The sequence below is a fragment of the Patella vulgata genome, chromosome 7, assembly GCF_932274485.2.
Source record: "Patella vulgata chromosome 7, xgPatVulg1.2, whole genome shotgun sequence".
Taxonomy (NCBI): Eukaryota; Metazoa; Mollusca; class Gastropoda; family Patellidae; genus Patella; species Patella vulgata.
Window position 1 is genome coordinate 31,830,953 of NC_065885.2, and position 23,599 is coordinate 31,854,551.

The window sequence follows — 23,599 nt, forward strand, 5'->3', positions numbered from 1 at the left end:
ACTTTACAACAGGGCTTTGTTCAAACATTTTGCTTTGATATTTCGGACAATGGTACGTTTGATCCGCCTGTTATCGGACCATCGTATATGGGATTTGCAAAACATAGAACTACCAGCAAATAACTGTCCTGTATATATTTATGACAAAGTTAAACCCTCAAAATAACCCGAAGGTTTTACATTACATGTAAAGATAAAGAATACAAAATATATATTTGGATAAAATTAATATGTTAAATATTGTAGATGGATATATAAATAAAAGTATAGAATATATAAAAATAACCGTGAAACAAAAATGATGGCATCAAAGACAAAATAAAACTATTACGCCGATGTAGCTTCTGTTAAATTTGTAGTTCTGAAACCAGAATACATCCACGGAGTAGGTCTTCCTTTAAAGCAGATGCCCATATTTGTTGGGATACCCTTTTCTGTTTGATTTGAAGGTGGTACGTGGGCATTCGGGGCTGGGTTAGTAAAGCCTTAAAATATACAAAGGAAAATAAAAATGCGATAACGCACATATTAAGTAGTGGGATAATGTGAAATAAATAATGGTAACACCTAGAATCATCTGTCGCACAGGAATTCATCCATTGTTAAATAAATCAAATGGATTTTTCCATATTAGTGATGTAGAAAGGAGGTCCTGTCAATAAGGAACATCGGCTAGTCGTTCTGATGGGACGAAAACCTAGTTCCCATGTACACGTTGGCGTGTACCTAAAAGAAACTTTGACAGTGGAATTCGTTGAAGATTAGCCAGAAACGTCCTGTCCAAGTCAAAATTCTTTTCATTATCCCGGTTGATGCAGAAGAGTTTGGCCCTTAAACCCCATTGCAACCAATTTCAGAACAGTTTACAGAATATTCTGAAAATAATGTTATATAGTGCATCTAAGTGTGCCGGATGCGATGCGACAATGTAGAAATATCTTGTTATCGTCACCATGTTTCATGAAAATTAATAATTTGTGATGTTCGTGTCATTTCATCTAATACATTTAGTGCAATAGATCACCGGCATATAATCAATTGTATCAATACATCTGTTGCACAAAAAATTCATTTGATTGATTACACGTTTTTCTAAAGGGTTCTATACGCCGCTTTTGACCCAAAAGTTATAGAGAAAATGCGTGTTCAGAAAGAGTATAAATAGATAAGATTAATGAAACAATTTTCTTATTGCAGTAAGTAATATCCAATGAAAAGCGGGTAGCTATTGCTTGATTTTTCAGAACCAAATGACCTTGTTGTATTCGTTAATATTTTCTTACAATGGCAATTACTCACTCCTCTACGGGTTATAAATGTTTCAGGGACTAATTTTCAGTGCGATGTAAGTCATTTTGGTCCTTAACAACTAACTGGTGGCCACTGAGATTGAAAGGTCCAGGCGGTTTTTCTCGAGCCCTTCTACCAATTGGTGTAAAACGACTATCAGGGACGTCTTAACAGCGTTGTATGCCCCGGGAAAAACAGTGGACTGCCACCCCCCCCCCTCCTACACAAACACTCACAGGAATAATAATGTAAATCATCGATAACATTAAACACGTATTGAATGCATTGTTAAAACGTCCACTCGACACAATCTAGGATACAAACTAGACCCCCCCCCCCCCCGGGTGTAGTTAGTATACTAACCTTTAAGATCTTTAGTGCGTTTAGACATGGAATGACTGGGGGCATTGCGTGGTAAAGTTGGCATATATGCTGCTGGTCCTGGACTTCCTTTACCTGCAAGTAACAATGGACAAAGAGCTTCCTAACTTTTGTACATGTATATTTCTCGCCCAGCAAAGCATAACGGTTTGAATCTAAAATGATACATGATCGCAGATGAATCTGAAATGTGTCAGAAAACTGAAAAAAATTATTTAGGGAAATTTTTGCTTTTGACTATAAATTTTTTAGAGGGGAAGACATATGTACAGGAGAAAAATGAATTGAAACGAAATGGCAAGTGTAACTCCAGGGGAAATATCCGTAACCATTATTAAGATCAATGGTGACATAACCAAATACCAGAGTTGAAAACAAAAGGTGATTCGCTTACTCTTTTGGGAGACTAAATGTTCAACTAATCATTTCTTATTTACATTAGAGAGACATACGAGTTATAATCTATCTTGTAATTCAGCAGATTAGAACAAATAAAATGAAGGTTAGATAATAAAACGATGTTCATAGCCCATTTCAAACTGTGACTTCGCGCTCTAGCTTTTATAATTCTGATAAAATGATTTGCGGTCTGAAAAAAAGAACCGATTTAAAATAACTTTGGAAAGAATTATGTTTCAGAATATTGCCTTCACGTCGGATAGATTATAGCTATTAGTTTCCAAAGATATTTTTCCCGTCTTGTTGTCGCATTAATTTTCAGTTTATTGCAGACTGTTGTTTATTTTGTAGTAGGAAGTTATCATCAGATCTTGACTTGCCATGAATACATTTTACTTTGAGATTTCAATATGTTCAACCACGCTACATTGTTTGGTCGATATTATTTGTTTAAGACAAGTTGATAAGCACTTAATTTTGTTTTCAAACATAACCTACGTGTTTGTAAGTGTGCTTTGATTGGTTGCAGGAAGGTGTCGTGCATCATGGCACCATCTGTTAACCTAATAATGTCTCTCCAGGTTGTTTCCGTAGGTTTATCGAACTATTGCAGAGACGTCAATAATACAGGTGATTACTGTAAAATATCCTATCATCACAGTCGGTGGTATTTGTTTTTTGAATTAAAAACCGACATCAAAACAGAATAATACATAGAAAAAGCAAAATCAAAGCTAAACTGGATTTTATTTAAATGACTTGAATTTATAGATATTTCCAATATTATTACCCCATTCTGAACAGATCATTATATGGTTGATTACAAATACCTAAACCGAGATTCAGGTGACCTTTCAGCCCACTCGAAATCTAAGTCAATTCGGTGATATAGAGAGTCCATTATGGGATTGTCATGTGAATAAATGTCTAAATAATAATAATCTTATTAACGATGACTATCCATTTATTGTCAAATTTAAGTACACAGTAGAGCAGCTAGTAAACAGCGAAGATCAGCCCTTTTCGTCAATGTGGCTGCCAAATCCAACTTCGGATCCAATCCACTGTTGACCGACTGAAGAAGGATCTCGCAGTTTAGTGTAAGGAATGGGTGTTGCGTGATACTGCTTTGCCATGCTAATGACAGTTACTTGATAAATTGCTCTGATAAGTCCACGTACTATTTTGTCTTGAATACATTTACCGACTTTGAGTTTGATCGACGATTGCCTACTATGTATTTTTGCCAGTGCAGTCAAATAAGAAAAATATAAGAAATTATATTTAGTTACCTACATAGACTAAGGTTTTGTTAGTGGACAGTAATCTATATTTTGCGTGCCAAGTTTACAATTTTCTGGCAAGAAGAGACACATTTTCATACAACTGAGGAGTGTAGGTTTACTTACTTAGATGAACTCTTTCAATGCGTTTACCCATACTAAATGCGGGTGCCGTAGAAGCTCCAGGTTTCTTGAATTTTTCGACATAGTATCTATTCGGTCCAGGACGTTCTTCTGAAGAAAAAAAAATCGATTATATTATAAAAGATCCAAAAATTCAGCAATTGTCAAACTACCAACACCAACGGCTGTGCAGTCTGCATCTCCCATCTGAGTTTGGGACCACCTATTTAGAATATTGTTGGGACCCACAACAGCAGGTCGATAACTAACGAAAGGCCATTTTAAATCGCTCTATAGCCAAACCAATAGACCCGTTAAGTCATCCCTGTATTAAGACCCGCATAGATATTGGTATCGAATTAATATTATTCACTGAAATCCCTTTATGAATTTTTGTCCCGAACCCTTTCTCGTTTAGTATTGAAATTTTGTGGCAGCCGATGAATTCGAAATCTCCTATAAAACCGTTAATCTCGATTTTTACTCGAATACAGCAAATAATACCCTCGTCTTACTTTTAGATCAATGGAGACTAACAGGTCTAGAAATTGGTATTACCCGGTATTTTCTCTTTGTCACGTACCAGGTCTTTGGTTTTGTTCTTAAGGTTATGATAGAATCACTGGGAATCTGAAGCACCGTGGCATAGTGGTCTGGGTGAATGTCTCCAAATGCATCATCTTTATTAATTCATAAAGCAGTGGGCAATTGTTGCATTCATCAGTAGAACATTTTTGAATTACCACATTAATTACTATACTAAACAAGCTGTTGACATACAAGATACGCCCAGAGTTTGCGAAAGATGGCAGAGACACAAGCTAAATATAATAAAAAAAAAAGAAAAAAAAGGCTATTTCACTTCATACAATAAAGTGCCACAATCTAGGAAGCGAGATCTTTGGGTTATAACCATACATTTTAAGTTTCATCAAAATCGGATAAAAATTGTAACTTTCCTAGGGTCCACAAGCTAAAAACATGATTTGTAGTACAATCAGGGGTCAATCTAGGGAGTTAGGTTCTGATATGCATCAATGTCGAAAGGAGATGAGAGCTTTGTGTTATAAACATTTCATGTTTCTTCAAAATCGAATTAAAATTGTAACCTGTAGAGGGTCCACAAGCTAAAAATGAGATTTGTCGTACAATCAGGGGCCATAATCCACGAAGTTATTGTCCGATAAATGCCAATATCGACAGGATAATAACCGAATAAAAATTGTGACATGTAGAGTGTCCACAAACAAATGTGAACGGACGTCCAGATGTGACAGACAGGGGCGACGATTTTATACTTCCATATGAAATGTCATATTTCGTAATTCAAGACACACATTATAGACCAATAACATAAATACACCAGTGAAAATGTTTGATGCGTCTATTAAAGCAAAAATAAGGTCTTCTGGGATTGAAATAAGAATATGGTAAACAAATCATATGACTATGTAATGAATTATGTTTTAATTGCTTCGCATATCTTTTTCCCCGCGGGAACATTAATGTGCTCTTGAAGGGTTGCTCGATGACGTAGCTTTGGGACAATTTGGCGGGGAAAGACAACGAGGTGCATTTATATTATGATAAGCGGACTCAATATCGTCCATTACAATCACGGGCTTGTCATTTTTAGTAAACGTCACCATGGTTACTATATTGACTCGGGTGTGTTTTTAATTAATTTATCAATTTGTTTACTAATCGAGGATTGTCTGAGAAGGTACCCGATAGCCAGTAGTAGAACCATGCGTCTATGAGTCTAAATTTCCTGCTAATGTGTAAACAGGGTTAATGGTGGTCGATGAAAACACGATAATGTATTTGTTTTGCTCTAATATCACTAAACAATTTAGATATTGGTCTAATAAATTGTAATACCAAAGAGCCATAAACCAGAACGCCGACAAGAGAAATTCAGTCTTACTTTACAAGCTTAGTACATGTTTGCAAGCGTTCAATTGCTGATAAATATTCACAACTGGATATTCTTAATAAATTTGAAAATTGATATTCACGAGATAGTGTTCCGTGATAACGTATAACACAACAAATAGAATTTCAGAAAGATCAATAAGGTCATAAATTATATAAGAATACATCAATACTTTTTACTCCCACGCCCAATATTTTATATTTTAATTATGCATTAATATTGGAAGGGTAAATTAAAGATCTTGCAAAGCTATCAGTAGCGAATTTTTGCTATATCATTGAGATGAGTGAAATCGTGCCAAGTTAATGCGTCAGCGATACTAACTTTCTTATTCGCTACAGGTACTATTCTGAAACTGTTTTTGAAATTATTTCTAAAAATAATTAAAGCATTTCAAAATAGAATTACCACAATGAAAAGAGCATAATTGATTAGAAACTACAATAAAAAATTGAAAAGTTATATATAAACCACTTTATATACACTCATATTACATGTGTGCTTTTAGTCCCAAGGAATAGAGCTATATGCACTTGAAGGGATTAAAATTTCTTACATTATCCTGTCTAAAAACGCCTATCACACGCCATATTGTTTTGACTCGATTATCTCACAATACTCACTAGATGTAACACTTTCATTCCGTTTTATTGCATACAAGACATTATTTAATTCTTATACAACCCCCAATGTCACAAAATTGGTCATTTCATAGCGTTATTATTTACAATTCCAACTTTAAGCGCTGCTTCGTTGGACTGGATGTGAACCGAATGCTTGGTTATGGGAAATCCCCTTTGTTTCATTACCTATTTCCTGACAAAATCTGGTACAACAGATAGTTTAACGAAGCGACTGTGTGATCTAGAAAGTCACTAATGAAAACTATATGTGCATTAACCAATTGGTGATAATATATCCAATTCCTAGAAGTAAATTATTGCCTTTCAAAAAATAAACCTATCAGATTGTAGCATATGCTAATAAAAAATGCACTGATGCATATGGTCCAAATTTATGTTTTGGCGTTTGGTATAGGTTAAGCAAAGCAAGACCACAATCTTTTATTCAGATAGTTATGTATGTTTGTAGGGGTATGGGTGTGATTTGGATGTCCCTGTTAAAATACAAACATACCAACCCTCACGTTATAATCAATACTAATATAATAGTACCCGCATTTAGATACAAGCAACTTACATAAGAATAGTGTTCACTCAGATATAGGTAACTTACCAAAGAATATTGCTCACATTCAGATATAGGTACTTACTAGAGGTATAATACTGCTCATGTTTAGATTTTATTATTTGTGCTCATAGTCAGATGTATGTAACTTACAAGTATAACACTGCTCACGTTGAGATACAGATAACTTACTAAAGGTACATAATAGTTAATGGTAACTTACTAAAGGTACACTAGTGCTCACATTCGATACAGTTAACTTACTGAAGTTCAAGGTATAATACCCCATTTAGAGAGAGAGAGAGAGAGAGAGAGAGGGTTTAACGTCCAGTCGACACAAACTAGGTCATTTCGGGACTAACACATGGTTCAATTTTATTTCAATAATTCGCTTGCGCGTAGGTGTCTTTGGCAGTGGGAGGAAACCGGAGGACCCGGAGAAAACCCACGAGGTTGGACAGGCGACCCTACCCCTTGTCACGTACAACCGGGGAGGATTCGAAACCCCGCCAGTTGACTCAATGACAGACGCGTGCAAACCATTCGGCCATCCCCCCACCCCCATTTAGATACAAGTAACTTACTAAAGCCATTCAGGTATAATAGTACATCAATTCAGTACCAGCTAACTGGCATAGTTCTCATACTCATATACAGGTAACTTATATTACTTACATCCAAATCAAATAACCTATTTAATACCAGTATCACTTACCCGTTTGCAATGGTTTACTTCTGCGGCCCATAGAAAATGCCGGACTATCATTCTTTATAAATTCGTGCACTATTAGATAATTCGCAGGTCCTGGAATTTTATCTGAAAATAAAGAAAACATCTTGTTACGTGAAAGTATGTTTAACCATAGATCTTATTTCGGTCCATGGTTTAACAAAAACTTTTTTGAATCTATTTGAAAATAACTTCAACACAATAATATATTGAGTTGGTTGAGTGTTTATTCATGTCAGAGAGTAATGGCTGCTATTTTAAAACCATTTTCTCCTGATATTATTTTAATATCGAATATCACATGTTAATTTTTAATATGCCCTTCTTTATCTGGAACATGGCTAATAATAGATTCAAACTTTTACCGGCATAGTCCAAATCAAATAAAGATTGCCATTTGTTATGTGATTAAATTGAGCAGGATGTATTCATTATTTTAAAAAGAAAAGAGAGCGCACTATTCTAGTCACGATTTAACATAATGATTCTAAAAATAGTCGCCCGATTTATAATAATACAAATGAATTCATAGGACGTGAACATTATGAACAGCGCTCTATGAATACATTTGGTATATTAATATTAATTTATCTGAACTGGCTAAGAAAGCTCTTGAACTTTTTACAAAAGTTTCCGGACTTATGTGCTGACATAATATTTAAAAAATATTTCACTCTATTTGGTTTCGTCATATGCTTTAGATTACAAATCTTCATGTTCTCTGTGTTTTAGCATACCAGTTTAGAATCTAATTGACATCGTCAATCCCCCCCCCCCCCCACAACCATTTCTAATCTTGAGGTGCATTTGGAAGGATGGCGCGATTTAAAGTGTTCAAGATTACACCGCTTTAGATGGTGTTGGATTCTAAAATCATTTGCATGATGTCAGATAAGGAAATATATCCCGATTAGCTCAGGAAAAATTGCTCATTAACCGTGTTGCATGAGCGCCTCCACCCGGCTCCGAAATAAAACAACGTAATATGCAACTTCCTTTTGTAAACCTTTCTTAATTCCTTTTATTGCAAATTTGTTTCTTAAAACCTTGAGTTTAGTTTATCTAAACATTATGAGGTTATTGAATCTGTAGTAAAAACAAAATAAATCTATGGTTCACTTATACCATCATTAACTTTTATTTTCTAGAAGTAAATAAGGTTATCATAAGGTATGTTGTTCATGAATTGGGTCTCCTGTATGGTTGCTTTTTCGGGTAGTATAAGTATATAACGTTGTGTTTTTATTAGTGTAGTATTATTATTGACTTACCAAGGCATATATCGATATCGAAAATACATTACTGATATTTGGTTAGGTAACAGATGTTGCGAGGATTGTCAGCTCATTTAAACACACGGCATGTCTGTTGGTAGTGCGGTACATAATATGTTATCTTATAGTTAAGTTGATGACAGCATGACGAACCGACTCCATTATCAGATCAAATACCAGTAATTATTATATCGGTGCCAGTAATAGATAACCAAACATTATTATGAAAACAACTATTTTGGTTTCAGTGACTCGATATGGAAACAAATGATTCAATCGTTACATGGGTAGTCGATTGGTAGGAAATATTTTTACCGCGAAGTAGATATAAATAACATACTAAGTTATTAAATTGGTTTGAATCCGGATGTATTAAACCTGCCGTATGTTTACCATATAAGGTAAGTACATTTCATGAAATTACATGCATCAGATTGACAATTATCAAAACTCTAATAATTAATTACAGGTGTCAATTTCAGATTTTCATGTTGATGATGGTACACGTGAACCATAGACTTTTTTTTTACAGATTCAGTAACCTCATAACGTAAAACAGTTCCTCTCGATTTGTATTAATTTATATTTTCCTGGATATTCCTTTTATCCACAAGCAGAACAGCAAGATGGGCAGGGATTTGGGACCAGTCCAAAAAGTAAATATATGCTGCATTGTGACGTTTAAACCACATTAAAGTATGCACTATGTAAGAGCTATATCTGCCTACTGCAGGTCTTGTTTTAAATTTAGTATTCTTTAGACATTTATTAACATGACAAGATTATAATCAACTATCTAGACCACCGAATGACCGAGATTAAAATGGATTTGAACCCCCCGCGAGATTTTAAAATTTATCTATAAAATGGACAATCGAGGCCAAGTCTCGGGTTTCAAGTACCAATCTTACGATAATGAAGGACCTACACTATATCTCCAAACAGTCATTACTTCTCTAAGAATAAAGTCATTTGAATGAAATTTTTAATATATTCAATTTTCTTTATCTATTTTAAAATTATTATAGCAAGAACGTCCAGCTCTTTATTTAAATCTTTCAAAATGCATCTTAAAGTAAAACCGTCTACGCCTGATATGAAAGTTACTATACTTCTAAACGTAAGCTTACCTGCATCAACATTTAAATGTTTACTTTCGGGATAAGACATGGGAGTTCTTTTACGACAACTGTATGCTGGATTCCTTGGTTGTATTACTTCCGGTTTCGTATGATAATCCGCTGGACCAGGTTGGTAGTATTCAACTATTGATAAAACGCAATTAAAATTTTAACAACATATAAATATCGCTTCCGGCCCCAAAACATGTTACTTACTCTCAGGGCTTTTCGTAATCGTATGTTAATGGCCTTAGATACCTGTACCCGATTCCTAGAAAATTCTTATGCACGTTCTTGTGCTTAGATTTTAAGTAGACTTTGCATTTAAGTAAATTTATCTTATTTTGATTTCCCAGAAAATTCTAAAGAACTGTCTTGTGCTTAGATTTTAAGTAGACTTCAGTGTAAGCACAAGCACGTTATTATGTGTTCAAAGAAAAAACTTAAGCACAACTTCGTTCTTAAACATTGTCAATCTAAGCACAAGTCCCAAGCAAGGTATACGGCTTGCTTACCAACCTTAAGCCTATTTTTGCTTCAAATAAGATGGCTGACCGTAGAGTTATTCGGCGGCATTTCCTACATCTTTTGATACCAAAGAGACAATTGAAAGAAAGAGAAAATCCTTTAGAAACATGTTCTTGAGAAGAATGTTAGAAAATTTCGCTTCTACCCTTAAACAATTTATTGTCCCCCGCCTTGCGAAGAAGGCAGGGGACTATTAAAGTGGGCCTGTCTGTCTGTCCGTCCGTCTGTCTGTCACACTTTTTGGGACACAATAACTATCTTTCTAATTGAGCTAGAATGTTCAAACTTAGTGTCGGTGTTTATTAGGTCAATGCCTTGACGGAGTTTGAAGATTTTCTGCTTAGGGTAAGCAGAGATAAACAATTTGATTGGTTGATGCTTTGGAACACGATAACTTTAGTTCTAATTAAGTGAGAGTGATGAAACTTGGTGTATAATTTCATTACATCAATTTCATTACATCTATCTGATACAGTGATGATACTTAGTGTATATTTTGATTGCTCGATACTTTTGAAAAAAATAAATGTGCGATTAAGTAATATGTGTCATCTATTCATTTTGGGATTTCGGCGGGGGACATAAGCCTCACTGTTGGCTTGTTTATTTACCAATTAGTAAACAACACAAACACACGGGCGACTTTAAGATCATGCGCTCTCACAATTATTCAGTCCGTTTGCATGTGCTTGCGTTTTTTTTTTGTTTTTTTAGCTTGTGGCACATTTTATATGTCAACAGGGGTCATGTCTAATGCATTTAAATCGACCATTTGCCGGGAAGCAGACGACCAATTTATGACATAATTCGCATACCAAAATTGTTTTCTTGACGTTAGAGAGCATCGTAGTCTCAGTTTACCAGTCACAATGTGCTTAGACTCATACTTGACTTGTGCTTATACGTAAGAACGGTCTATAAAGTTTCTTACGTAAGAAAAAGTGAAACATGACTTGTGCTTACTTTAAGAATTTTCAAGGAACCGGGCCTTGAAATAGTAATTATTGAACTTGATACGTAATAACCATCACGAAAACATGGTTTATACAAAAAATATTTGATATGCAAAAACATCAGCATTTGCTCAATTCTTATATTCACGATTAAACACAAATATAGATGACCATTGCGTTTCAGTTTAAAATAATTTTCTTTAGGATTATACACTTACATACCATTTGTATCAAACCATCTATATTTTAATGTTTTCGCATTACTTTTATCCATGAGTGTTGATTTTAAAGCATAAGAATTTGGTGCTGGACCATATCGACGTCCTGTAAATGTAGAACAGAGCAGACATATATAATAATTTATTGCATGAAGTGGTTGGTAACCATTCAGATTTAGGGCCTGATTAAGCTTGTATGGGGTCCCTGGTTGGAAATGTCATTGGAACGCTTGCATCAACAATGAAAAGGGGGACATATTCTGGTCATTGTCCGTCACATACTAACACAAATGCAATGTGTATGTCAGTATGGCAAATACACTTATTTGGCACAAACATATACAATACAATTATGGAACAAATTCTTTTAAAACTAATTCCGGGGACTCCGACTGCAGCCCAGTTAGCCCTTCCTCCACCTAAACCCGGTCCAGTTTAGATCTTTTAGATGTTTTTCACTTCTAAAGTTAATCGTTTATTTTTATATTTATTATATTGGATTAACAAAGAACTAGAAACCTCTTTAACGCCCAACCACGACAAATTCCTGAAATCTTTTATTATAAGTGTGTTACTCCTACACGAGTCAAACAAATAGAAATAGTTAGAGTTTCAGGGCTTATGAAGAGGGGCATACGCCGGGCAAATCTTAGCTGGCAGCGATCTCATACTCTTATTTTGACCTTGGTTTATCGTCACATCCGGATGAATAGACGTTATGCCTTCCATGGCGGTCTGCCCAGCACCGCTGACACGGAAAGTCAGACTAAAAAAGTTCCGAGGAGCTTTCACCAAACTTTCCCAAAAAGTCAAAAACATTTAATCCAATTCACACCCAAGTGAAAACGACCTTTCTCATCGATATATCACAATTCGATTGTTTAAAATTACATGTCGTCCGTCATCGATTCTTTTGATCAACATGGGCTTGCAGGTTCGCTATTTAAGCGAGAAATTGTAATAGGGTACAACATGAATATCTTACCGACCCTGTAAATCCTCTCTTCTGGCTGTCATTGACTTAGCAACAGCAGTGCCTATTGTAGATCCTACATCATACTTATTGGGTGATGGAACATCGTCTTGCATTGCTAGAAAACAACCAAAAATTAATTAAAGGAGCTAAATCGCTATTCTTTGGCACCTAGAAATGGACACAAATGGGTCGCAACGCATATAAAAATTGTAATATGAATGTATATATAAAATGATTTACATTCAATCGTTTCTGTTTCTACTGTAATTTCTAATCAGTTATATTCAGCGAAGAGTCTGAATTGAATGACAATCTTTGGCGCCTGGTTATTCCTGTCTGCACTGGTAGTATTTTCCTACATTGAATATGTTCAGCCTCGTTCACCGAGTCGCTTTATACAACTGGCACTCGAAAGCATTCTGGCACTGGATTCGTGTGCGAATATTAAAATTTTCATTTTGTCTTATATTGGATATCAAGGGTGTCCAACTTTTCACGGTCAGATAACAACATGAATGTTGATTTAATTGACTAATAAGGCGTGTTTGCAATATCGAAGACTGTGGATGATACTGAATTAAAGAATTGTCTTCTTTAAAGTCCCAACATGCTATACAAAAACCATTTTGGTCCAAGAATTATTCCAATCTACAAAGTTATGGTTATTTTGAGTTTACATTGATTTCTATTGGTTTCTCTTAAACAAACAGTATAAGTAAAATCATTGCGCTTTTTATCCTAAGGTTCGCTAGGGTTAATTTTAATTCTCGGATGTGTTTAATTACATAATTTCAACCGTCGTTACATTAAAATAGTACATAATATATTTAATATATTTGAGTCAATGCAATTGAGTAGGCAATTAATCGGATCTTCGAGTGTAATATCTGATATCACTGATTGTTCTTGTTTTTAGTGAATAGTGTATTAAATGCAAGGCGTATGAAGCTGTTGTTCCACTCAGCTCACCGTAATCAACTAATACAGGGATTAAATGCGCGAATCCAGAGAAATGGGGTGGCAGGGGGTCAATTCATGGGTCAGGGATCCGAAATAGGATGAAATGACGACGTTCCGTACTGTTTCTAAATTTTACGGGGAGACTACCCACACCGACCCCATCCTTTCACCTTTGCGTCCCTTTTGCGTCTTGGGCGCAATTCTCTCCCACCCCTTGCTGAAACCCTGGATTGGTTGCGGCTTCAAAAGGACTTTAAAAAACACAATCCTTATAGAAATTGTCAATGATACACGATAGGCTGACTATTAACAACCCGACAACAAATCTTCTCAAACCATTACAACAGTACGGTTTATCTAGTTAACGTATAATTATATTATTAAAATTACAACCAGTATCAGGCAAGAAGCAGACTGCATACCGTTCGTTTTTTGAACTTTCAAAACAGAAAGCAGCAGAGAAAATTATTTATTTGTCACCTGCGACCATCTTCACCGATTTTTAAATTGCAGCACAAAACGCAGCTTTTGATGTATTTGAGTCCGAACTGAAAGGTTGCCTTTTTCATTTCCGACAAGCAATTTGGAGAAACATACAGAATTTGACTTCAGAATGAATTCTCGTGCAATTCAGTTTTTCTTGTCGAATTCCACTTTTATTGTTAACCACATTTCTGTGAAGCGGACTATTAATCCTTTTTTGATAATCCCCATGCCTGCCTGTCATGAGAACAATAACGAGACGACCCCATAGTGACACGTTGGTTCTTTTCAGCAGCATGTTTTGAAAAATAACAACAATCAATATAGCAATCAAGGTTTGTGATGGGGGAATACTACATATTAAAGGCTTCCTTAATAAAGCAAATAAACCAGTATTTACAGGTTTATCAAACCTTTCAGAGATATTCTTTTGGCCAGTGAATAGGCAGGGCCCTTGCTGTCTTCTCTAATATTATAATTAGCAGGACCTGAAAGTATTAAGTAAATCAAGAAGAAATTATATCAGTTATACTAGCTGAATTTTAAAATTCTTAACTAAGCCTGCACTTTATGCAGAAAATCATAATTAGAAAATATAAGCCATCGTCATAGACAACGAACATTCCTGAAAATCCGTTACCTAATACCAGCCGAAATCAGGAAAATATGTAATTAATAGATAAAACAGAGACCCATTTGATTTATAATGCAAGGATGGATCATTACTAAATACCTGGAAAATCGTTGACTTGAACTAATGATTTACGACTATTTCCAAACGATTTCTTGGGCCCTCGACCCCAATAAGCAGAATTCGGTCGATAATTTGGTCCAGGAGTTACAAAGCCTTGAAATAAAGAAATAAAGCAATACATAACTTTTCGATTTCAGTAAAGTGTTCAAATTGGGTTATAATAATATACTTCTCCCCTATGAAGTACATGATATCCCTCTATAAGCACGATTCCTCAAAATCGTAGTAAAAACAAATAATTTCTATCCTGTAAAGCCGTAATGACCCAGAAGACCCAATATGCATTTTCCACATTTAAATTTAAAGATGCCTAATGCAAGACCAGAGAAAGGGCTGGCTGTGCTTTCTATAATAGTTCAAGCACCGATAATTTAAAATAAATATATTGCCAATTACTTTATCTTGAGCGACGTTAAAAACAGTTGATGTTTTAACAAGAAATTGACATAATTGGCAGGTGGAAATATCCGCTCACAGTTCATATTCTCGATTGTCGAATACCATTGTCATGATAATATATACTCTTAAAAAAAGTAGGGGATATTGAAATGCAAATACCTATGCAGGTTGTGATATGATAAATAGTCATGGACACTTGACATGCTTTGAGAGTATGTTCACAGATGAAGAACTTATCGCCCCAACAGAACCACTGAGCTGCATGTGCGACACGCAATAGCGCCATACACGTGAGAGGGGTTCATTGTCAAATTTGATTGATGAAGGGTTGATGAAAACTGCGGCTTGCTGGTTTATCCTATCCATGTTTGCTTTCCTATCGGTTCTTGCATACGATTTACCGTTTAGCGCATCTTTTCTTTAGTGTGTTACGCTTAATTTGATCGGGAGACGTGTCCGTCGACGTCAACGTCAACCGACACCATTGCAAGAATTGGCCGTGGCACTGCAAGAGGAGTGGGTCAGATTGCCCCAAATCGTGATTGGACGGTTGATTAGGAGCATGCCACGACGAATTGCTGAATGTCTGAGGATTGGTTGGGCAATTACTCATTATTAAGACAAAAATCAAAAACGTCTATTTTCACTTTTGACAGTTTATCTCTTTGCGAGGAGTGAAATGAGGCCGTCAGATAAGTGTTCATGTGTAGGCAATTGGCCTGTTATCAACATGCACTGGTTACCTCTAATAAAAACAGCAGTGCATTTCCGCAGTTTTGTATTGTTTCTAAATATCCCCTACTTTTTTTGAAGAGTATACAAAGCCTCGATGGTCCGTCCATTTATCTGGGCTCTCCAGCCATATTAGCGTCTAACTGAGATGCGGCGTACATCGCCAAACTTACTCAATATCTAAACCACCCGGTGGTTGATTACCGCACAGAAATAGGCTGGTTTAGCTCTCGCATAATGCCTGTTTAAAAAATAAATAACGTAATAACTTTGATGATAAAAAAAGGGGAATCAAAAACTATTTCAACGCATATTTAAACATACAAAGTAAAACAGGGAAGATGATTTACCATATACATCTGCCGGTGTTGCAAGACTGCTTAATGTTCCAGCATTGGCATGTCTATGTTTCATACTGCATTTGGGTCCCGTTGTACCCACATCATTAACTTTAACACTGTACCTAGCTGGTCCCATGCCGGATGGTGCTTTAGCAGCTAAATAAAATAACATTGTTTTAAAATGTCAATTACTTATGCATCAAACAGTTGTTACTAGCATGAAATTGTTAACAGTATTTGTTCAAATTAATTTAAATGCATTCACATCAAAATAGAACGAGAAACTGGATACGATAACAAGCCAATTAAAGCTTAATAAAGCTGGCATCACATGGCATGAAATTGGACTTAATGTATGTGCAAGACTTCAATCTAGTTTATTTCGATACGAAAACAGCCACAAAGACAAAATCTACTAATTAACAAGGATATCATTAAACAGTAAGTGGAATGTTTTTCTCTTTAACTTTGAAATGTAACTCCAAAACGCTTGTTTTAAATTCATGATTATGCTTAAATTACATGAAAATAACAAATCCTCTCCACACCGTTTCCTGTAAAATAGACGGTCTTAAGAAGATAGTTTAATCTTGGGTTCATTTCGTGTTCAGAAATTGGCAGACTTTAAAGTCAACGTTTTAAATACTTTCTGAACTTCCATTAATTGGACAAACATACCCCCTTTATGCCCATTTAAAGGAAACGTTTTTTTTTTTAGTTTTAGTTTTAATAGTAGTTACCATCATCATCATACATTGTTCTGGATCGCCCTTTAAGTGATATCTTTTTATGTTTCCATGCCATATCTCCACCTGTACTATAATCTGCTGGTCCGGGAGTATTTTTATCTGTAATCGAAAACATGCCTTATAATTACATGTAGTTATAACCTAAATGCGACCTCCACCACCCCAAACCAAAACCAACAGCTTTTTTATTTGTGTACAATTTGTGTTGAGTGAACGTTAAACTCTATTTCTATTCTCCTGTGAAACATTAAAAACCGGCAATACTATACATTAAAACATCGAAAAACACAGGAAAACACCGGAAGACAACCGGAAAACACCGGAAAATACCATTTTATACTGAATACCGGAAAACACCGGAAAAACACTAAACACCGGAAAACACACTAAATACCGGAAAATACCCTAAATAGGTAACCCGGAGACTGGCACTCTAAATAGGTAACCGGGAGCCTGGTCCTCTGTGTGCCTAGGTTAGGGTTAGGGTTAGGGTTAGCTTCCGGTTTATAGTATAGCCCTTCTCCGGGTTACCTATTTAGGGTGGTTTCCGGTATTTAGTGTGTTTTCCGGTATTTAGTGTTTTTCCGGTGTTTTCTGGTATTCAGTATAACATGGTGTTTTCCGGTAGTTTTCCGGTGTTTTCCGGTATATAGTATAGCCCATTAAAAACCTGTTGGTTGAAATTATGCAAATTCTGTTTCACTTAAATGAATTTTCCATACGACAAAAATTAACAAGGATAGTCAAAGTAAATCAGCGCTACCTACATTTCTCGAAACAATCTTTGATGGGCCCCTTTTAATCCGACAGCATCTAAAAGCCGAAAAATTATCTACCGTTGATATTTTGATTTTGTTTTCTTAATTAAATAATCAATTTGGTTTCATTTTAGTGGGGATTATTTTCCGATGACGATCAGCGGTTTAACTTACGTTTTGAAAGTTTCTGTCTTCCCACCACTGAATAATGAGGAGGTTCTGTATGAGTAAAGGTGATTTTAGGAGAATAATCTGCAGGTCCAGGAGCAGGTATACCTAGAAATATCAGAGTAACTACATCAAAAAAAAAAATGATACTAATGGTAACAATAAAGACGTTTCCAAAAACGGAGGTCGTTACTGTAATCATATTTTCAAACTTTTTAACTTCTGCAGAATTAATTAATATTAATTTTAATAAGAAAATAGTTGTTACCTAAAGATGTTAAAGGTTTTTCACCGGGTTTGACAATATATTCTCCCATCGCTGTTCTTGTCACTGAAATGAATAAAGACTTGTCCTGAAGGATCACCATTGATCACTGAAATTATCAGCGCTACAAGGGAGCAGCCACCATCAGCGAAACAACCATGGTTAGATTTGAGGTATGCCACATGAAATCTGTGCTAAGAAATGCCATTAGATATTTTAATACTGTTTGATAGAGCAAATAAAACTGAACAATTTGGTGTATCACACTTTAAAAAACTCCAAAAAATAAGCGAACAGCGAGGTGTCAAAGTTGGGTTTTTCATTAATTTTTTAACAGTAAATGTCGGCCATTTTGTTTTTTTATAACAGATATTGCAGTTTTTAGCTAAATTTATCATCAATAAATTCTAAATAAATCATCAGTAATCCAAATTATATCATGCTTTCAATTATTTGTGGTATATTTTGTAAATAAAAGAACAAAAACAGAAGTTGAGGTTTGTTTACTTAAAATTACAAGACTGTTTTTATTACTATTAATTGCATTCCCATATTCGTCCTCCGTGCTGTGTGACACTTAGTCAGCGTATTGACTGTGTCCTACACTCTTAGTGGACAGAGTGCCAAGAAAAAATATCCGATATAAAACTCGCATTTTGTGTCAACATATTTTAACCTATATGACTAAAAAGCCAATTAAATTACCTTTCTAGTGATACAAGTTTCGTTTTTTTTTTATTGATAATCCACTCAAAACACAAGTTAAAAAGTACCCACGCTAATATTACGTCGCCGACAGTTAGCCATTGTTTTTCCATTAGCAAATTAATTAGTGTTCACGGCACGCCCGGGTTTTGGAGCGGCATCTCGCTGGGGATTCTCATAGCTCTGGAAGTTTTTCACGTACGTCATTGAAACTTACAATGAATCATCACGAGACCCCCCGCAAGGTTCCGCGGCATCCTCGATCAAAATGGCGGGTATACTTTTCGAGATACGACTGTTTTAAAAGATTGAAGCCAAATTTTTCTAGAACCCAATGTTGCGGGTGGAATTTTAAAACGGTGGGTACCTTTATGAAATATTGTAGATTATAATGATATATGTGTCTTCGGGATTAAAAACTATTTTCATTGAAGAATAAGCCGCAGAAGTTTGTTTGCCAAGCTGAATTCTGACGGCGAAAACATCATGGGCGATTCCATTCATAGCAAAACGGCGATCCCCTATGACGCACATTGTTGTCATCACGTGATTGACTTTGTTGAGTCTGATTGGACAAACTTCGCGTGCCATTTCTGCTATAGGGGGTGAAAGGTGGGTAACCCTTCGACGGACGCTATTTCACGCACGATATAAATAAAACAACAACAACAACAATTTTGACATTTATGTGTGGATTTGACTTGACAGTTGTCTTGAAACCGAAAGACAAACGTATGTCTCACAAATTAGTTAATTTAAGATATTAATCGAATTAGTAAAACTATAATTATTTACCAAACATTTCGTCAATAATCAAGTAGTCTATAGCTTAGATAGGCCTATCAATTATCATTTTTTTTTATTTTTTTTTTTTATATAAACAATATTTATTCAGATAACTGAAAGGATTGGGGAACAGGACTTATCATTTTGATTATGAAACTCCAGAAAAATGGTTTAGATCTAATTTTAGATATTAATATAATTAGTAAATTATATTATGTAAAACTACAATTATTTACCAATCATTTTATTAGTAAGTAGGCTTATTAATATTAACATTTTGATTCAAATGTTACTCAATTAAAATTGTTTAATTTTAGATATTAATATAATTAGTAAAATTATGTAAAACTAGAATTATTTACCAAACATTTTTCAATAATCTAGTAGGCCTATTATTATTTTTATCGTATTGTAACTCAATTAAAATTAGTTAATTTTAGATTGTTAATGTAAGTAAAACTATGTAAAACTTCTGTTTCAATTCGGGACTTCTAGTTTGTTGTCATTCAAATCTGCTGTACTCTTGATCTTGCAATGTTTTTTTTTCAAAAACCACTCTGACTTATTTTTGCGAAAGCACAATCTAGTTCTGTTTGAAGTGGCTGCACATAAATAAACAATTTTATCCAAGTAGGATAAGGCCTGTTGTAGTGTTCATTTCCAGACATTCCCCTGTATATGTCCAAGATCAGACCATTCCTGACAAAATTGACTGGGGTAAAAAAAATGAGACATTGATATCTGCATTTAAAGAAAAAAAAGAATAAAATAGTTAATGTTCCCTGACGACTGAAGCCAAGAGATGTTAATAAATATTTGATCCGTTTTTTTTTTCTTTATTTGCAGATATTAATGCAATTTAAAGGGACTATCCCGGATTGAACAGAGTTTCAAAATTAAAAGTCCGAGTATGTATGAAATTTAAGCGCCAAAATATAAAGAAATGGTGTATTTAAGGGTGTGACGATTAGTCGGTTTAGTCGGAGTCGGTTCGGTTTTACCTACAAACCGGTTCAAGTTTCGGGAAATCGATAGTCGTCTAAAAAATACAGCATGATATAAACCAGTCGCCCGAATATTATAACATGTTTTTTTTAAAAAGATACATGTATTAACGATCGACAATTATGGGGGCGAATAAGCAATAAGCTACATCATTGATAAATGGTCGACAATAATAATAACGAGACAATATACTATATTCCGTAATCGGTCGGGGATATTCTCGCGATTACAAGCGTGTGTGTTTTTGCATACCTAATGAAGTTATTTTAAGAATACGTTATTTGATTGGTCGGTCGCTAAGGTCAATGGTTGAAGTGCCCAATCAGAAACAAGCAATCCTCCAGGTTAGGTCAATAGACATGCGCACTGAGCTGATGCCCAGATACGCTTTCTCGTCGGTTTATCACTAATATTATTGATCAATACGTCATTGTTTGAAGTTTTTTATATGTTGTATTTATTACTTTTATTAAAAAGGTTAAACAGGAGATTTGAACAAACTACATAGTACAAACAAAACCAAATTTTTTAATGTACTGGACACGTAAAACATAGAACTGTATGTATGTCGCCATTACAGTTTTAAGCTCCGTATATAAAGCCAGTATATTAGCGTGTATTGTAGACTATGGAAGACTAATATTTTTCAGTTAGTTTTCATTACCGACTAAACCGAATCGGTTCGGTTTTTTAGCCGCCGACTAACCGGTTCAAGTTTTGCTTAGTCGTCACACCCTTAGGTGTATTTACCCTATCTCAAAATTTACGCACAAAATATTGAGTCATTTGGACGTGAACGTCAAAACTGCTTATCCGGACACGTAACCCTATTTCTTTGGAGGTTGATACAGTGAATGACCCATGTGCTGTACTTGATAACGAAAGATAAATTTCACCTACACATTATTTTTATAAAATAAAAGTCTATTTTTATCCAGACACCGCATAATACAGCTTTGGGCACCGGTCCCCATTTCCAGATTAAGACTGACGGGTTTAAGTTGTTTGAAAACATATCAAATATATTGAGTTAGTTGCTCGGCCCTAAGGTTGACTATTTTAAGGGATTTTAATACAAAATTAAGCAGTTTTATTCTCCAAAATATCATCGGGATTGGCCCTTTAACTAAAATAAAAAAGAGAAAAAGAGATACAGGCCTTACCCTACTTCCCGGTGGACTGGTTGGATCCGGACTATTGTTGGGATTTCTGATGACATTCAGGATGATTTAATTGTGCAAAATGTTCATAAGGTATTTGAAAAACGTGACTCTTTACGAAGGTGCAGGAAAGACAAAGAAAGAGATGATTTTGATAAGAGTGTTTTTATGTGTGTGCAGCCAGTAGAACTGGGTTTTGAGAATGTCGACAACGATCAGGAACATGAACATGAGGTGACCTCTCTAAACGATGAGATACTAAAAAAGGAGAAACATCTATCAAAACTCTCTCATGACATTCTGCAACAGCGTCAATTTTTTTTTTGAAACGTGATGTCCGCTACAGGCCTAAGAATGTGCGTGAGCGTGAAAAGAGAAGTGCACAACGTATTAAAACACTTCAAACAGAACTAGGTTGTGCTCTTGCAAAAATAAGTCAGTCAGACAAAATAATTAAAAAGTTGAATCGGAAGATTAGAAAGTTGAGAACTAACAGGTGGTTCTGGAAAAAACAGCAGAGTACAGCAGACTTGTGTGACAAAAAAGAAAAATTAAAGTCCCGAATTGAAAAGCTTGAAAGCGAAGTACTAGCTCTTAATCAAAAGGCCTCTAACGTATCCATGGAGAATCACTCGACTCCAGTCCCAGTGCTTGTTAAGCAAGGTGCCTTCACACATCAAGTGAGACGCTGCATCCTTGAACTTGTTTCTTTTGAAGTCGCCACTGACAAAGTGCCTCATGTCATGCAAAGTACAGCCCTCCATTTGTTCCAATGTCCTTTGGATAAAAAGCAATTGCCTCAACGCCAAACTGTGCTCAAGGTCACGGATGAAGGCCAGTATATTATAAAACTTATGTACTCCGCTCTGCTGCAACAGGCCAGACATTTCGGTATCCATAAAGATGGTACATCCAGGAAAAAGAAAAAAATACTCGGGAATGTCCTCAATCTATCCTCAAGTGAGTCACTTCCTCTTGGTTTTCGTTGTATCGCCAGTGAGAATGCCATCACCATCACTAAAACAGCACAGCTTGAGCTAGAGGAAGTTGCTGCCTGTGGGAATACTCTATAAAGGCTTATTTTTTTAATGTCCTTCTGCGAAAATGACTAAGTACAGCTAATTAATATGCGCATATGTCATCATTTCTTTACTATAATATAGAATTTTGCAGTGAAAATGCTTACTTAGGGGGTTCTCATGCTGAACTCTTTGAAAAAAAAATTATTTTTTTTCTCTGAACATTCCAATTGCTACTTTTGATTACCATGGCAACGAAATTGCGTTTTTGTTAATACAGCTGTGCAGTGCATGGGTAATCTGGTAAAACCATACTGATTCATTTTAAGAAGTACTTTGACCATGTTTGAATTAATCTTATAACATTTAAACATATAAATATTTAAATATATAATTTATCAGATTTCAGTAAAACATAACTTGATAAATAATAGTAACATTAACTGTGTATCAGTTAAACTATTTACAAATCTATCTACATTTTGTATGTTCACACACATTCATCAATTCAAATTTTAATGTAAAAAAATCACATTTTTCATTACTTTTTATATAATAACTGAAAACCGCACGCTATTGTCAGCTAAGATTTATTAAAATTGTAATAATTTGAATGATAATAATGTCAAATCGCGTGACGTCAGAGCGTTATTTTCCCGCGAGCGTCTCCTGTAAACAAAAAGTAATTTCGCTAACATTTCGATAATTTTTTAGCCTAAATCTTTGCAGATATTGAAATTTAAAAACTATTACAATTCAATTGCTAGTAATGCATTTACATAAAATAGTAATTCAGAATCGTAGATTGAAGTGGGCTATATTTCAGCCGGTGGCTGTCCGATTTCACGCTAAAGTCACGTGACCTGAAACCCCTATTTAGAGATAAGTTACAATGATCCAATTTCATACTTTATT

At 35.2% G+C, this 23,599-nt stretch overlaps 2 protein-coding genes across 2 annotated transcripts in view; one reads left to right on the forward strand and one right to left on the reverse strand.

Annotated features, from left to right (window-relative positions):
- Positions 1 to 327: 327 nt before the first annotated feature.
- On the reverse strand, positions 328 to 9,864 carry LOC126828009 (outer dense fiber protein 3-like protein 2). Its single transcript, XM_050557592.2, has 5 exons — positions 9,735 to 9,864; positions 7,316 to 7,417; positions 3,480 to 3,587; positions 1,654 to 1,746; positions 328 to 485 (listed from the first exon to the last, which is right to left on the reverse strand). Exons 1-5 carry the CDS (start codon positions 9,772 to 9,774, stop codon positions 328 to 330), a joined length of 501 nt encoding a protein of 166 aa, XP_050413549.2. The 5' UTR covers positions 9,775 to 9,864.
- The window catches only part of LOC126827648 (neuromedin-U receptor 1), a 70,518-nt gene continuing 55,672 nt past the window's right edge, over positions 8,754 to 23,599 (forward strand). Inside the window, exon 1 of the mRNA XM_050557085.2 lies at positions 8,754 to 9,005. The gene's annotated coding sequence lies outside the window, so the exon portion shown is untranslated. The remainder of the gene's footprint in view (positions 9,006 to 23,599) is intronic.